The sequence below is a fragment of the Seriola dumerili genome, unplaced genomic scaffold, assembly GCF_002260705.1.
Source record: "Seriola dumerili isolate Sdu_G_001 unplaced genomic scaffold, Sdu_1.0 BDQW01000110.1, whole genome shotgun sequence".
NCBI classification, from domain to species: domain Eukaryota; kingdom Metazoa; phylum Chordata; class Actinopteri; order Carangiformes; family Carangidae; genus Seriola; species Seriola dumerili.
The window spans coordinates 5185638-5202898 of NW_019174365.1; the positions used below are offsets into that span (position 1 = coordinate 5185638).

The window sequence follows — 17261 nt, forward strand, 5'->3', positions numbered from 1 at the left end:
CTGGCAGTTGTTGTTTTTAATCACATTAGAGCTGAGGAATAAAAATAAACACAAAGAGCATGAGAGTGAAGTGCACAGAGTGTCTCAGTTAACCACATACAGAGTCTTATTTATACATATATTTATATAATAGAACCATTTCTGCCACTTGTACAGCCTCTGATTGTAACACAGAAATATACCCACAATCCCTGGATGAGAGAGAAAAGAGCGAAAGAGAGCAGAACTCTCAACAGTCATCATCTACATTAGAAAACCTACAGGCCATTCGTTTTTATAGGTTTATACATCAGCGAGTATTCATTACAAAAATAGGAATATAGTTGATATAGAAGCACTGGGCATTGAGTGGGTGGGGGGAGTGAAGATGTGGCTGCGCTCTCCCATCAGTGGCATGACTCGTAATGACCACCCATCCACCCACCCAACACACACTCTCAAACCAGGAGACAGAGAGCCATCCTGGGATTATGTGTGCCTCCATGAGTGATGTACAGCAGTCCAGCCCAGACAAAGAGTCAGTTATTAATGAAAACCAGTTAGGGTTTAAATTAAACAATTAACAAAATCATTAGAAAATGGGCACATAAAAAATAATCTTAGAGGCAAGAGGAAGGGGTTAGTGCTTTGATGAAAGTTGAGATAGTTTAGGAAAAGTGCCCAGAAAACATGAGATGGAATAGAGAAGAAAAACCTTGGTGAAAGATGAAATAAAGTATCGCAAAGTAATAATTGGTTTCAGGGAGAAGTGCAAAGCAGCTCTGAGTTGCCGTTCACTTGGGTTTCTACAGCTGCTGATAGTGAGAAAAAACACAAAAGATGAGAAGAAAGAGAGCTGAAGGAGATAAAGTGTTATTGCTGGGGGTAGTTTTTTTTATTTGGTGTTAACGTGTGAGAAGAGGAATGAGGGGACAGAGAGGAGAGTTATTGCTGAGGGTAGTAGGGCTGCTGCTGTGGTGGTTGCTGGGGGTAGCCAGGGTAGGGCTGTCCGGCAGGAGGGGCTCCTGGGTATCCTCCCTGTCCTGGAGTCGCCTGGTAGGGCATGTAGGGCATGTTGGGCATGTTGGGCATGTTGTACTGACCATAAGCATAGGGGTTGTAGCCCATAGGCATCTGGAAGTACCTGCATAGAAACCACAACAGAGAAATACTGGAGATCTGGCCGGTGAACTATGCAAATGATATGCATAAACATTCAACTGGATGATTCACATGATGTGATCAGTGGGGCCAGTTCTCTAGAGGGAGGTCACCACTCTGTTGGTCTTGTTCGCCAACAAACACAAAGTATTCATTTACAAAATTAACATTAATTAGGTACAGCTAACATAACCTGCCACCAGTGACATTTGTCATTTTAATGGGTGACAGAGACGATCAGCATTGACTAAAACTGAGAAGCCTGAATGTTTTCTACATTGCTCGTTGCAAGCATTTGAAGAGCTAAAAGAGATTAGCCTCTTAGCTTAAGGAATGCAGGTATTTTGGCAACTGAAAACAAGACTAAAAATGGAAGCGGCTATCAGGAACGATCCCACTCCATCCCGACATCAATACAAAGAGTTATTCATGTCAAAATGTATTCTGAAATCGGGATGTTGTGATGGAAAACTCACCCTGGGTAGCCCTGGTAACTGGGGTAAGGTGGTCCCTGCGCCTGTGAGGGTGGGGCCACAGGTGGTGGGTTGCTGGTGGGAGGGCCAGTCGGTGGTGTGTTGGTGGGAGGTGTGGAGGCTGCCTGAGGGGTGAAGGCGGGAGGAGGAGGCCTGGCTGGGGGCTGTGGCTTTGCCGGGGGCTGCTGCTGAGCTTGTTGAGGCTGCTGAGGCTGCTGAGCCTGGAAGGCAGAGAGGAGGAAGAAGACAGATCGATATACAACAATCTGCCTTTTATAATGTTCAGTGGTATTCAGTGTTTGGCTTCGTGAGTTACTGCTTACAAATACAGTCCTGGGTGCAGGGGTTGGGCCGGCAGCAGGGGTGCTCTGATAGGCGGGAACACTGAAGTTTGGAGCGCTGGGCTCTCGGGCGATGCTCTGCTGCAGCTCCCTGAGACAAGGAGTGAAACATTACAAACATCACCTGTACACCTGTCTCCTTCATGGTCATGCATTTAGGATGCCATAACTCTCATCTGCTCCAGCTGGTCAGGTGCCCTCAACCTAACCAGCTCATACGACTGTCACACAAACCAATAAAATATAAAAAATAAAAACCCTAAACCTAACCCAACAAAACAGACAAGTACGTACTTAAGGAGTTCATCCCGCTCCGTCTTACGAGCGAAAACAATGTCACTGCATTTGTTCTGGAACTTAAGCAGGATTTCTGTCAAGTCGTTGTAGAACTGAGGAAGGAGAAAGAAAGGGGACAAAAATAAATCACCTGGCTTGCAAACCACCGTGAAACACACACACAAAACAAATAAAAGTGGAAAGTTTCTGGCAAGATATGCATTACTGCAGTACAGTTCATCCCTGCTGAGGCTCATGTGTGCCGGTGTGTTGTGCTGAGTGAGTACCTTGGTGCCTTCGCGCAGGTTGCTGCTGATCTCAACGTAGCTGTCGTGGGCTGAAGCCAGCTTCTTCAGAACCTCCTCCCTCTGGTTGGCCTCCGTGTTGGACTGCTTCAGACTGCTGAACTCCTGGTGGGACGTCTGGAAGGTGATCACAGGTTGAAAAGAAAGATCACAGACTGAGGAGGTAAACCTCTGAAACTTCTTAGAAACTAAGTAGATTTATACACAGTGAACTATAAATTTTCTTCACACACACAAGGGCAGCATTCAAGGGGGGGGGGGGACTGGGTTTCAATCACTCTTTGGATTTTATCTGCATCTGCTGTTAGAAACGCTTACACGCATGTTTTTCTGTTTGATACAGGTAATGTTCTTGATTCCAGTAACACGTGTCTCTTCAACAACAGGCCACCTCGTGTGGGTTTATATACCTGAACTTGTCCCAGCAGCTCTTCCTGTGTGCGGAGGGTGGCCTGTACCCTCTGGTTGTAGGCCCCGTACAACTGGTCGAGCTGGGAGAGTGACAGCTGCTCCTCGTTAATGGCCCCGTCCTGGGCGAGCGCCGTCAGGAAGGCGGTAGACATATCAAAGGTGACGGCCTTGATCTCTCCCTCCAGAGTCTCCCTCTCCTTCTTCATCTCATCCAGCTGGGCAAGTTGGGAGCGCAGCACGTTCACAACCTGGAGTGAAGGCAACATCACTTTCAGTACACTACCTTACATTACTGACCTCTCACCCTTGTAATGATGACTGCAGGCTACAGCACACCTCGCCACCTTTTTGTTTTTCACTTTAGCATGGATGCAGTGTTGCTTGAGACATGTACTTCTTCACTCTTTCCCAGTTCTGCTTGCTTAGTTCTTTAAGTTCCCTAGTGGAACACAATGCAAAGTCAGCAAACAAAATGAAAAATGGGGCTACTGTGGGGAGCAGGGAAAGAGCCATAAAGTACACAATGTCCACAGGGTGTTTGTGTACAGCAAGTTTCTACTGCGTGTTTATGTGGCACACTAAATATCTTGGGATAAGGTGGAAGACAGCAATAAGAAGTGTAGTTTTACATAAACTGGCCACTCAAACAAAGATATGAAGACAAAAATACAGGCAGACAGACCTCGCTGCCCTGCAGTGTTTTCGTCGGGTTGGCAGAAGGGATGGCAGCGTTGAGCTCGTCCTCCGGTTTACACAGCAGGGCGATCATGTCACAGTGGGTGCCGTAGCGGTCTCTCACCACCTGGTCGGCCTGTACAGCCTTGTCCAAGATGTTGCGGAAGTTAGTACCCTCTGGGCAAGAGAAGAGAGAAAGGGGACAGATGAGGACCAAGGGCAACATGGAATGGAAACACACTCACAAAATATGTAAAAAGCAAACTGTGTGTGTACCTGCGCGAAGGGGCTTATACAGGTCTCCAGAGGGGGTTCTGTTCCAGCGCTGGTTGAACTTGGTTCTCAGCTCATTGTCTGTTGTTTCTTCATCGTCCAGCATCTTCAGGGACTGACGGACAAAAACACAAACATACTGAGTGCACGCAGGAAATATAAAGGTCTTAACAACACACACATTAAATGATCTGATGACTAGGCCTTCATTACTCATTTATAGCTTGGGCCATGGGTCTATGTGCATAAGTACTGACTTTTAAGGACTACTTTGGAATTCATTGTATAATTACTCAGCGATCTTTTGTCAACAATACAGCACATACATTCATGTAAGGCATGTCATTATTATCGATTAATTGTTCTGATATATCACTCAATTGTTTTGTCCACAAAATGTCAGAAAACAAGGTCTAGAACTCAAGCACTCAATGAAAGACAGAGAAACAACAGCCTTACATTTAAGAACCTTAAATCAGCAAATGTTTAGTTTAGTTTCTCGATAAACAACCTAAAGATTATGACAAAATTATCAAAAATTGACAGTTTTGACAGTTTTCTGTCGATCAACTAATCGATAAATTGTTTCAGCACTGCTTACGTGTCTTTTAAAAAGGTAAAAATCATGCTTAGAGTTTGCATTTTAAACAAATAAATAAACAATATACAGTCTGCATTTTGGCCAGCAGAAATTTACTTATCTGTTTTTTATTTTTCATTTTTGAGTTATTGTACTTTGTCTACAACAGAACTGCCTACTTTTGGGGGGAAATTAGGACTTTTCAACTCTGCCAGAAAACTTGGAAGCAGATTGTGTTTTATGTTTTGTGTTTTTCCTCCCGTCTGTTTATTTGTTAGTAAGCTGTCTAATAAATGGTTTGGCTGAAGCTGGTGGACAGCCAGTCCTTGGCCCAAAGATCAGTGGATTAGATTTCAGTAATGATCCTGATCTGGGATTTCCGCCATTAGGAACAATTATGAGTTTTTAGGATTCATGTGTTCTTCTGGTAGTGGTGGTGGAAAAGTCCAACATTCAGGATGTCCAAGTCAGCTGTTTTACATCATTAGATTCATATGCTACTTTGTCAAGAAACCAAAGGCATATGACAAACAAGCTGTTAAAGTGGTTGTACTTCTAAATGTGCCTTCTTTACTTTTTAAAATGGATTTAGGATTATGATAAGCAGTAAGGTGAGAGGCTAGATTGCTGGCAAGCGGTGTAGTAACACATGTATGATTCAGTGTGTTTCTATTTGGCGCCGACACCAACCTCATCCAGGATCTCTCTGTTGCGAGTCAGAAGCTCAGGCAGGTCTTTGATTAGCTGCTCAATGCTCTGCAGTCCTCCCTGCTGCACAATGGATCTGGCCTTCTCAGCAATGGATTGTGGGATAGAGTCTCCTGACAGATCCTCCAGAGCAGCTGGTAGGTTCAGGGACGCCAACACCCTGATGGACAGTTACACATCATCAGTGGATATTATGGTTTCTCAAACATCAGCCTGTGTCTTGTCACCAGGTCACAAAATTAAAAAAAAAAAAAATGCTTTCACAAAGTTCAATTTGAGTTTTGACCTGTTTTTAGAGAGAGAATTTTCATATAAAAAACTAGGACATGTAACTATTTTAATTTCATAAAATGCCTATTATTAATTAAATCAATTAATAGTATCTTCAAATAGTTTGACAAAAGGGCTTGACAGTTATTTAGGGTACTACAATAAAAACACGACTACTTTCGTCAACATTTTAATGGCACCTGGTGCACCATTATGTTATGAATTTTTAATAAACCCATCCATGCACGGAGACACTCATGGACATACTCATTTAAGTAAATTACACAAATATAACTGCACACTGACATGCACAAGCAGAGCTACTCATACAGACATAGGATAATGTACCCGTTGCAGAGATTGGTGGCCTCCCTCATCGATCCCACCAGTCTGTTAACGGTCTCAGCCTTCCTCTGGTTGTAAATGCTCATGGACTGCTGCACCGCCATGGGAACCATCTTCTCAAACAAGTCTGAAGAGGAAATAACAATCGCTTAGAAAAACACAAGCCTGCGTGAGTTTGGATGGGATTATGCTAAAATAAAAAGGGTTAGCAACTTAAATGGCAGCCATGAAGTGGGAGGCTGCCGTCTTATGTCTTTCAAATGGGAATTTGGGAAGTCTCAACTCACAGGTTGTTTTTACAATATCCTGGTAGAAAAAACTGTCTTCTCACCATAAACGACGGTGAATCATGGGAATGGGAAATATCACACATACACACACACAACATGCCTATTTGACATTATGGCACTGGCATACTATGTTAATATAAAACTTATGAAACAATTGCTTAAATGAGCATTGATTGGGCAGCATGAATGCTGGCTGAAGCGTGTTATAACAAATTATCGCAGATATCCACCTACAGATGGACAAATGTCCGTCTGTCTTGTCTATTTTCTCAACAACTGCTCATCTCATCGACCTCAAACTTTGCTGGTATCAAGTTGAGGAACCAAGGATGCGCAATATTGACTGTGAAGATATTTGGGTGAGCAGTTTGAGAAAGCTTCAAACATCACTTTGTTACAAAATGTGAAGAAAAAGTGAGAACTACAAGGACAGTGAAAATGAACAGCATGCTCATGCCAGGGTCTTAAGAAAGGCGCCACTCAACTGCGACACTGCGCCTCTTTCTAGCTGTCACTCAAACACTATCAGAGCAGACAACTTCAGCAGTAACACCGACTGAACACACAGACTGCAGGGTGTATTGCTCAGGAAGTACAGTGTCGAGTGTGAAGTTGTTTGGATGTTGCTCTCAAGAAAACCTACATGCTGGATTAACACAGGCCATGAAAGCAGCCCCTACCAAGAGACATGTTGAACAGGCACTGCACTGGTGACATTAAAGCAACAGTTTGACATTTCGGGACGTATGATTATCTTCTGTTTTTAAGCAAGAGTTAAGATGAGAAAATCAATACCACTCCAGTACAGCTAGCAGTCAGTCAGTTATCTTAGCTTTGTAGAAAGACAAGTGTGGCTCTCTCTGAAAGTATCAACGTCCACCTGCCAGCACCTCTAAAGCTCACAGGCAGCGAAGACATCTAACTCTTAACAAGTAAGTGAATAAACGTCAGACTATTTCTTTAAAACCTCCCATGTTAACTGGATCAGAAAAATGATAAGGACTCTGACACAATCTGTGTGTCTGGGAAAACACTTTCCTTTGTCTCTTATACTCAGATGTAGATACTTTGTTTTATGTCTCTCCGGGTGAGTCAGTCTAGCGTGACAACAGGGAACTGTGTTAAGTGTCTGTGTGTCGTACCTGTGAATTTCTGGCTGAGTGGAGGTGTGATGGCAGTGGCTTTGACCAGCGCTGCCTTGCCGATATGCTCCAGATCCTTGACTTCAGGAACGCGGTCGTGGTATATAAAGTCGTTGTCTTTCTTGGCTGCAGCCAGGGCTCGGTTAATCTTGTCACTCAGGTCCTTAACGCTCACATACTCGTCGTAACGAGAGGCCACTGTCTTCACCAGCTCTGTTGCGTGCTGAGTTGATTAACGGAGGAGACGAAATTGAGGAAAACAAATATGCTTCATGAGTTTTTTTACTTTTGGAAGTATACACAGGTAATAGAGAGAATTCATCCAAATTATGATTAATGAGTTGCAACATCATCTGAAAATACAACACATGATATGTTGAGTGTATCTGAGAGTGGGACAATACAATAAAGTCATGCAAAAGTTGTGTACCTGCAAGCGAGCAATCTCCTCTCCGAAGCGCTTCTTCTGCTTGGCCAGGACGCTCTGGTGCAGCTCGGCGTTGGCCTGCATAATGCAGTGCTTGGCCGCCAGCACCGGCAACACTTCCTGAAAATAAAAATACTGACCAGGGAGAGGCAACCACAGAGCAACACACAGGCACGCCAACAGATATATATATATATATATACACACACACACAAACAAACAAACACACACACACACACACACAATGGCAAGGCAAACCACAAAATGGCAAATGCACACCAGCAAAGTCAAATAACAAATGACATCACGAAAGCCAATCACAAACAGGCACAAGCAGTCAGAGGAGTGCAAGACACAACGCAAACGCACACACACACGCACATACAACCAGTGCCAACACCACCACCACGAGGGATGCAGAAAGAAAGGAAGACGAGAGAGAAAACAGAACAGGCCATGAGTGTTTAACCTTTCAGCAAAAGCTGCTACACCCTCATCAAACGTCCCACAGCCATGAGTGTGTGTGTGTGTGTGTGTGCCATTCAGGGAGAACAGACATGCTGCTTTTCAGATTTCGATCAATGTCTCTGACCTTGTTTCCTGTGTAGACAAAAAAAGTGACGTCTTCATTCTAAACACTCAAAAACTACAAGCTAATGTGTGTAGAGCTGTTACTGAGGAGAACTAAATGCTTCATGACAGAGTACATACAACGAGAATGTACGACCAGGATTAGATTATTTTGTTCGTATAGCTCTTCCAAAGCTCTTGGTAACTACTCCTCCTATTAGCTAGTTTCAGTTGGGGTTGCACCATTAAAACTGGATGTCTAGATAGTAAAGACCTTAGTAATGTCGAAATCTGCTGCTGGGAAACATCTACAGTACCGTCGAATTAAAAGCAATCAGCTGTTCTCATTGTAGCACCACAAGCTGTAACATGATTTAGGGGTCAAGAGATATATTAAACTTACTCAACAATCCATTGTTAATGTAGTTATGACTTTGTTTTGTTCATATATGCATAAGTGTAATTTTTAACTTGTGAAAAGCTGGTGCAAATGACTTATTTCATGCTTTTCACTTTAGTTTAAATTCATTCACCTGAAAATATCAAAATCTGCTGTGTGACCCTGAGGGTGTGAGCGTGTGTGTGCGGGTTTTAGACAGACAGCAAGTACTTGAGATGCCCATGATTAGATGGTGGGAAACCAATCAGAATGAATACAGGTCAAACTGCAGTTCAGTAGTAACCAACCAATCAGAGTGAAAACAGGACGGAAATGGTACAATGAGAATAGAGAGATTACAATTTGGATAGTCACACAACCTGAGTATCACTCTTCGAATCTTTTTTTCCCCCATAAACTCACACATACAAAACAATACACACAATCTCACGCGCACACCATACAGATGCCAAACCATGCAGAATCCAAGCTCTGTATTCATCTCCACTACAATGAGCACATGGCTGACTGTGAATGTGTTTCTTGTTGTTTTTGTGTTAAACCTGAGCAGTTTTTAGGTTAGTGTGTGACTGTATGTGTGTCTTTCACATACCTTGGGAAGGTTGTCTTTGTACTGGCATTGCTTGAAGGCGTCACCATAGAAATCTGCTGCCTGATTGGCCAGCTTTGCGATGACAGCATCTTTCATCTTATCTGTTGGTTGAACAAGCCACTTTTAAGTCAACCAGCAAAGAGTACATATCAAAACACAGTCGAGATAACAAGTTGTGTTCTTGCAAACCATACATTGCATAATGATCAAGCTGATTACTGACATTCAGTCATACATTCACTCACATTAGATGTTATATAACGGCAGAAATTCTCCAAGTGGTTTTCAGAGCCGTCTCTTGTGCATTTCATCCATTTAACAACAGTGTTAATACATCTCCTTGATGAAATTGCCTTTACATCTTACAAAGTGTAAAAACTAATTTACACCAAAGTCATCCCTCTCAGCAAAAATATACTTTTTATTTTTATTTTATTTTATTTTTATTAAATGGGAGCTTATTTTATGATGTAACTTTCAAAAGTGTTGTGCTTAAAAACTCTCATAAGCAACTCGCAAGACATAACTGGGACAGAGGCAGTGTGCAGCCTGCATCACTGTCTGCTGCCATTGCTAGAAATTACTCTTAGGCAAAAAAAAATCATGAGTGTGTAATTAATGATGCTATTTATTTAAAGTACAACTACTATGCTTCCTTTACATCAGCAAGACTGATGCCAGTGTCCCTAAACACTGAAACTTTTCAGACACATTACTGAGGAACAGACTAATTAGTGGTCCTTTGTGTGTGATGCACTTTTTAAAACTAAGAGCTGGGACTTATCTAGAATTTCCGCATCGCAGTTGTATTTCTCCCCCAAACAGTCAAGTTGCAGTTTACATAAATGTCTGTTCAGGCTCATAATATACGTAGAGAAGACTTTGAAGGAATTTGAAGGAAAAGCTATTTAGTGTATCTTGTCAAAAAAAGGAAGGCTGTATGTATGTACTGTATGTATCTACAGATGGACAGAAATCAAACATGAAGCATTATGCCTCCGACCATGGCCATGTTGCTGGGGCTGAGACATAAAAATGGCCCCTTTTTCTGAGTATCTATGTGACAGGAAACAGATAAGGGATAAATAGATAAATCATAATGATGCTGCGCTGAAAAGCTCTTGGAGTCCTTGCAGTAGTTTATAATGTTACAGTCTGTATGTGAAGACAGTACTCGCTTGAACAACTAGTGTGTTTTGTCTTTTGATACCTGAAGTAGCTTTGAGGAAGAAGACCTCCTGGGCCTGGGCTAGCATAATGAGGCTCAGGGTGCCTACAGTCTCAGGGGAGATGTCCATGGTGGGCTCCCTGTTCAGCGCAGACAGCACTGTGTCCTTAATGTGACCAAACGCTCCGCTGGCCAGCTGGATAGAGACATAAATAAAAAGAAGCACAAATGAGACATTAGTGCCACAACTGAAATTCACATAACTTGAATTTTTATTTTCAAAATCAGCCCCAGCTGTCTTTGCTGGACATAACTAACCCCCAGTTTCTACTGAATCATCGCTTAATGCATCGTATTTCAGCTCCGTCGCACCCACCGCATATGATCTGAATTCATGCCACTCTTTTCTCCACTCAGCTACCTTTACGTGCTAGTGGCCCGTTTCACAAAAACAATTTTCTAGCACTGCTTACACACACAGATCACAGACGGTGGCTGCATCATGTTTCACAAAAGGCCGCTGCCTGCAAATTGAAGATAAATTTGTAAGTCCTGCAGGTCTCTCACATGCTCATGTTGGGTCACAGGTATGGAGTTTATTTTGATTAGTAAAACATGTCAAAATTGCATGAAAATCACTTTTGAAAGTATATACCCATGTGCTGATGTTTACAGACATAGAATAAATGATGACGCATTTTACTTGCCCTTACATATCTCGGGTGACACTAGTTTTTCTTGTTTGTTTATGTCACCCAAACCAAATGAGGAGTACAGCCACAAAATTATATTCATTACAGTCATTACGTCTGACTGAGCATCATATCTCTGCAGCTTATCTCCACATATCTGACCAAACATTATAACACTGATATTTCATACAGTTATTTCCACCTAGCATTTAAATCATGTTGTACACATTACTATATAACTTTGTGGTGGTACGCCCACCTGATAGTATTTGGCCGCAGCCTTCAGTCCCTCATCGTTGTCCAGGTTCTGCTCTGAGGCGATCTGACTGGCCAGTGCTGCTGCGTTGAACAACACACATGTCTTCTCGTAACCCAAACTGGCCAAAGCTGCAACACAAAAAAACTTTGTGGTTATTTTCAGGGACAACTTGAATTACTGAATGCACTTTCATAGCACACTGGCAAATATTCCACAGAGTTTGAGACATTAAGATCAATTTCAACTTCTTTTCAAAGCTAGAAAGTGATTGTTATACAGAGCACAGAGTGACATGCATCTTTCATGTTACTTGTCGGGTATCAACTTCTTTCTGTTCGGTTGACACAGCTGTTTGTGTGGGGTTGGCATTTTCTCCAACCAACATTTGTACTGCTTCATTCTACATTTTCTTGCCCAGAGTAAACTGGAAAGAATCCCATAGTCATGAGCTCCCACAATTCACCACAGAGGACAAAAGATTCAAGCGTGAACAGAATAAATGTGAAGTGTGGACTGCAACAAAGAGCAATCTTAAGAACCAGAGGATTTTTTCCCTCTCTCGTTGCTTTCATTTCACATTGACTCTTTGAAGTTCTTTTTTCATTTTTTCTATTTTGTTTTGAAGACCTGTTAGTATGTGGCCCTGACAAACACTTTACAACACATGCACACCTGTGTAATGTCTTTCACTCTCTTACACATACTTCAGTGGCTATTTTTTCATTTAAACCCTTTACAACAACTTGTCAGGGCTGTTTCTGGATGCAAAGTAAAACAGGATTTATTTAGTGACGCGTGTGTGAAAGAGAGAGACAGATAGAAAGAGACAAATCGATTTAGAGAACGTATGACAGATATGTACCTCCAGGGCAAAGCCCTATATTGACTTTAACTCTTGTCATATTATTTCCTCCTTCTGCAGCTAACTGCATCCCTGTGCACTCACAGTTACATGCACAGATATTCATCCACAGACACAAATGGACTTGTTAAGAGGCTGCACTTACCGAGCTTGACTGAGCCCCCAAACAGCGATCCTTTATCAAAGGCATCCTTCCATGTGAAAGTTAAGCAGAGCTGCAGAAACAGAGAGAGGCTTTGTGTTAAAGTTTTTCTGTCTGGGAACTACGTCTAACCCACAATCATGTCTGCTGTCAAAGCAATTACCTGGTTTTCAGAGAAGGGAAACTTGGGCTCAACAGCACAGAGCTGGTCATAGTATCTGTAAAAAGAAAGAAATTACAGGTTTAAACCATGTTTTTTAATCGTGTCTCTAAAATACTACAGTACAGTACATTTGTTTTGTACAGATCATATGTCATGGTTTTTATTGGAAAGACAGAAATGTCTATATTCTAGATTATTAGTGAACTTTCGTTTGTTTTGTTAAAGCAAAAAAAAAGAGCAAAAAGGGAAAAAAAGAGATTCGACTGTACAGTAAGTAACAATTGAGAAACTAGGTTAGGGGGTAATGATTATTATTACATAACTGCACCTCTGTGGTTTGAGGAAGCTCTGCCATTTCAGAGACACTTGACAATGAGTCAGGAAAAAATATCAGGACAGGCAAGCACGCTGCAGTGCCATTACACACACACAGACACAGACATACACATAGATATACAGAGTCCATGACTGCTACTCAGCTCTTCATCTTATCAGTGTCCCTGTCAGTGATGTGTGAATGGTCTATTATTAGGAATGACAACATGCGGAGAGGCCAGTTAGGGAATCCCCTAGTACAAGTACAAATCCACCCTGTTTTTCCTGTGCCAAGAAAGACTGGAGTGCAAGAATATACATAAACAAAGTTTATGTTCTCCAATCAGATAGAAGAGGCCACACACACACACACACAGAGAGAGAGGAAAGCTGAGATGAGGTGTGCCCTTCTAGTTGACTGAAACGTCCTAAACAAAACAATGGTCACCACAGTGACACAATAGTTGTATGTCTGCTTGCCTGTGAAAGGGATCGGCCCCGTTGCCCTGGCTACCTGGCACATCGCTAACAGACGACATGTGCACAGAGCCAAGGAATGACAATGCTAACACTCAGCAATGGCAGCCATTTCTGCACAGACATGCTAGCTTCAAGCCCGTCTCTAATAAGTCCAAGCATCGACTATCCCACAGGCCCCACATTACACTAAACACCTTTCAAAATCTATATATATTTGTAAGCTAATGACAGTTAACTCATGAGTCAGGTAGTTATAGGAAGAGATCAAAAGAGTGGGAAAAACTTTCAGATCCTGTGAGAAATTTCCTCTTTTCACGCAGTAAAGGTCTTCTCTTTTCTTTTTAGAATTTCTGTCAATGTCCCTCTCAAATACTGTTTTACAAACTACTAACATAAACCAGGGATGCAAACTGAAGCCAATACCGAATCAGTGTATTGGATAAGTGCATCCCAAACATAAACTGAAACAGCAGTCATTACCATCAACCACACCATCAACTTCTGATGTCACAGGTAGTTTGTCCCAGAAAAACATTGCAGACTCACAATGAAAACAACAGATCATGCTAAAGGCAACTGAATGTCTTGCATTAGTCCAATTTTCCCTGCGCTCGACCTGTCAGTGCTTTACACTCAGCACCTTGTGCTGAAATAATCTTTCAAGAGCCTAATCTTGGCAAATATAAGGTAATTCTATTTAGCACTGAATCTTAAAAGTAACTGACTGTGGAGAAAAGTAGAAGACCGGCAACCTGCAAGTGCATTCCTGGCAACTTGCGTAATCTCTACAAGCCCCATGCATTGAATAACTTATGAGTCATAAAGAACAAAGACTGAGATGAGAAAGGGCAAAGTCTGCTTCTATATTTCATATAGGAACGGAGCATGTTGGTTAATTTTGCATCACCTAATAGTGGTAAGTTTTATACATGATAATATATGTAGCCAAGACCTCTCTGTCCTTTCCATTAGATCTGAGTCATTAAACAATTATAAGTCTGCATATTTATATAACAGTATGATAGCGGTTACTGACAGCCTTCCTCTACATGGAGCATGGGACATAGAGGAAGTTTGTTTCAGTCACATAGATCTTTCTCCTGACACAGTTCCTTTATGCAAAATGCTTAGCACTGTGACACTCTTTTGCTCTTTATATTTTGTGTATATGTGTATTTTCTATGTCATATATGTCCAGAGCAGCTATTCAAAACATAAAATCCACTGGTAAAGTGTATATATAGGCCTTCTATGTAGCATGCCTTTCCTCTCTTCTGATCTCATACTCACACCTGTATGGAGAGTTATCATGTTAATCTCCCCTTGCTGATATCACGCCTGCCTCACTGTTGACGTCTATTCATGTGGCTGGTGGTGGAGGACGGAGTGATGGCATGGGCTGCAGGTAGACCTAAAGGTGACTGACATCTGTCAGGAGAGCTGAACTTTCTCACTGATGCTGTGTAGATACATGGCTACTCTAAAAGTGTGCTGAGGAGTTTGAACATGTCTATGACCAAACACATACATATCTTATTTTCAACAACTGCAGTCTCCGTTAATATTTAAACTACTCTGCGTTTGGGGACAAAATAATGTTTAAGTTGAAGCAAATTCTAATACTCAAGTAAACCAGTTTTCTTTGAGTCCTTTCATAGCTAAGATCATTACCTAGCTTCGCGTAAATGGCTAATTTCTTATTTTACGTATCTGACAGTTCAGTTACACAAGGTAACACGTCAAGTATGTGTTCTGCCCTCTGTGAAACTTGGCAGGAATAGCATATGAGTCAGTTATTTTGGTGAGAAATGACTCCTAGCATATTAGCTCGACTAACTTTAGCTCCCAAGTTAGCAACTAAAAGCTAACACATCTGGGTGCGGCGATGACTGAGCAAGCTCACTGCCACAGGTAAGAAAGTTGGGTGTAAGTAACATGAAAGCTAGTTCGGGTGTGTTATAAAAGGAGGGTTTTCTACCTGAGAAGGATCTCCAGTGAGCTCTCATGTTTGTCCAGCGGCCTCCCCAGCGCGTTTTTGCGAAGCTTGTTCAACTCCTCCACGGCGCGGATATACTCCCCTTGCTCCTCGCCGGCTGAGTATGTGGCCGTTACAAATTTCGACAGCGGTTTCACCAGATCCGCTTCAGAGGACTTCTTTAACGGGACTGAAATAAACGTTGCCATTTCGGCCCGTAAAAGCGCTGTATTAAATCAGAAAGACAGAGACGATTAGCGAACAACGAACACAAACAACAGCGAGCAACCCACTTCCTGGATTCTCACAGGGAACGTCAAATTACGTCATGGGAAACGGTGTGGCGCACCGCGCAGAATCACTACCGTTTTAATGGAAAATAACTACGCTGAAAGAAAATTAGCTTTATTTGCTCACAGCCACAGTCTTTTATCTCTGCGACGGGACACCATGGCCGGATTAAGCTACCCGGGGGTCCTATAGCAAAATCGATCTGTTGGGTCCCTATAATCCCCCCACTTCTCCCCATCTTTGTGTAATGTGTACAATTATTCCCGTGACAGAATATTGCATGGTACCTGGTTTGGTGTGGGGTAATTTGACTGAAAACAAATAATTTATCAATATGCACCGGTACAATATTCCCCATTGAGAGATCCAAAGTGTTCAAAATTAAACAGAGCATTTAACTACTAAAATTAATACATATAGACACAAACAAATCTAACATAACCATGGGATTGTGAGAAGTTTGATAATTATTTTAATAGTCTGATTATTATTATGGAATGTATGTTATTTCACAACATTTTCCCCTATAACATTTTTCTAAATTTTATTTCACAATGCCACTTTTCATCACAAAGTCAATAACAACAGTCAGTAACAGTTCATATGAAAATATTCAACCCAACTTCAAAGTTTTTTATTTTAGTGTACTGAAGTCACATACATTATATACTTATGAAGTCACATAATTAGTAAAATTGAGAACACCTGTCTGTGGATAAGGTGGTGTACCTGATTGCAATATAAATACTCTAAATACTTGGTGTATTTGGTGTAAAGATGCTTCTATCAAATACTGACCTGGAAGAGGTGCAAGTATTTTGTATTTTATATTTGTAACTGATTTAAATCACTTTGTGGACATCTGTTTTCACTTTTATTCAATGTTATAAGCCAATACACCATGAAAACTGCATAACATGAATAATTTTATTGGGGCTTTTGGCTGTTTCCTCATTCAGACAGCAAAGCAACAGTCATATATAATACTGTATAATGTATTTATTTGATTACTTCTTTGAATATATTGTATTTATTTACATATAATGTTTAATTTTGGGTCTTCACAAATATCAACTATCATTTCAGGACTTAAATCCATTTTTTTTGGACACAGATACACTCATCAAGTCAGGTCCTCAAGATCAGGTAATAAAACAGGACCCATCTGTAAAGCCTCATGTAATTTTATTTTGGTCATTAAAAGTGCATATTCCTTTATTTCCAAACCAATTTACAATCTTCTTTTAAACAGTTAATCCAATTACCACAAACCAGCTGCCTCACAGTGAACCTGGAGCTCTGGGGGCCCCGTTGAGGGGCTTGTAGTCCCACAGTATTTGCCCAGCTTGTCCAGTTGGTTATCAAAAATGTAGTTATAACTGTTCAACCAGGTGGAAAATCCAAAATGTTCTAATACAAAAGCAATTGTGTGACCTGTACAACAACAGATATGCTCACAGACATGCCCTTTGAGATATTCAGGTGTGAGCCACCAGTTGTCTTCAGTCCACAGGGATGCAAATTAATTGCTACTTTTCTGGTAAATAATTGCCACAGCTGTATTCACTCCTTGTCCCACCTGATTCAGCTTGATACAATGGCTCAAGTGAAAATTAGCATGATTCTGTGTCCTTAACATCTGCTTTGGGAAACCTCTGGCAGGTTTCAGTAGTGTCATGTAAATGTCACCTCTGAT

The 17261-nt window shown here is 41.5% G+C and overlaps 1 protein-coding gene across 2 annotated transcripts; it reads right to left on the reverse strand.

Annotated features, from left to right (window-relative positions):
- On the reverse strand, positions 1–15575 carry pdcd6ip (programmed cell death 6 interacting protein). Of its 2 annotated transcripts, none has more exons than XM_022747517.1 (18): positions 15278–15575; positions 12505–12559; positions 12345–12414; positions 11338–11465; positions 10429–10582; positions 9219–9319; positions 7660–7776; positions 7230–7452; positions 5801–5924; positions 5165–5342; positions 3898–4009; positions 3629–3798; positions 2946–3194; positions 2518–2652; positions 2249–2343; positions 1937–2045; positions 1617–1834; positions 1–1123 (listed from the first exon to the last, which is right to left on the reverse strand). In XM_022747517.1, exons 1-18 carry the CDS (start codon positions 15481–15483, stop codon positions 925–927), a joined length of 2643 nt encoding a protein of 880 aa, XP_022603238.1. In that variant the 5' UTR covers positions 15484–15575; the 3' UTR covers positions 1–924. The 2 variants fall into 2 exon arrangements, with proteins under 2 accessions (XP_022603238.1, XP_022603237.1); XM_022747516.1 differs by having other exon boundaries at positions 7660–7791.
- Positions 15576–17261: the final 1686 nt, after the last annotated feature.

What these genes read in the sequence shown, in the direction of transcription:
- pdcd6ip (XM_022747516.1), bottom strand. Translation starts at nt 15,483, where the DNA reads ATGGCAACGTTTATTTCAGTCCCGTTAAAGAAGTCCTCTGAAGCGGAT. An exon ending in TGGGGGCTCAGTCAAGCTCG is followed by an intron (nt 11,466 to 12,344) that starts GTAAGTGCAGCC and finishes TTTGTGTTGCAG; the next exon opens with CTTTGGCCAGTTTGGGTTAC. An exon ending in CTGCACCCAGGACTGTATTT is followed by an intron (nt 1,835 to 1,936) that starts GTAAGCAGTAAC and finishes TCTGCCTTCCAG; the next exon opens with GCTCAGCAGCCTCAGCAGCC.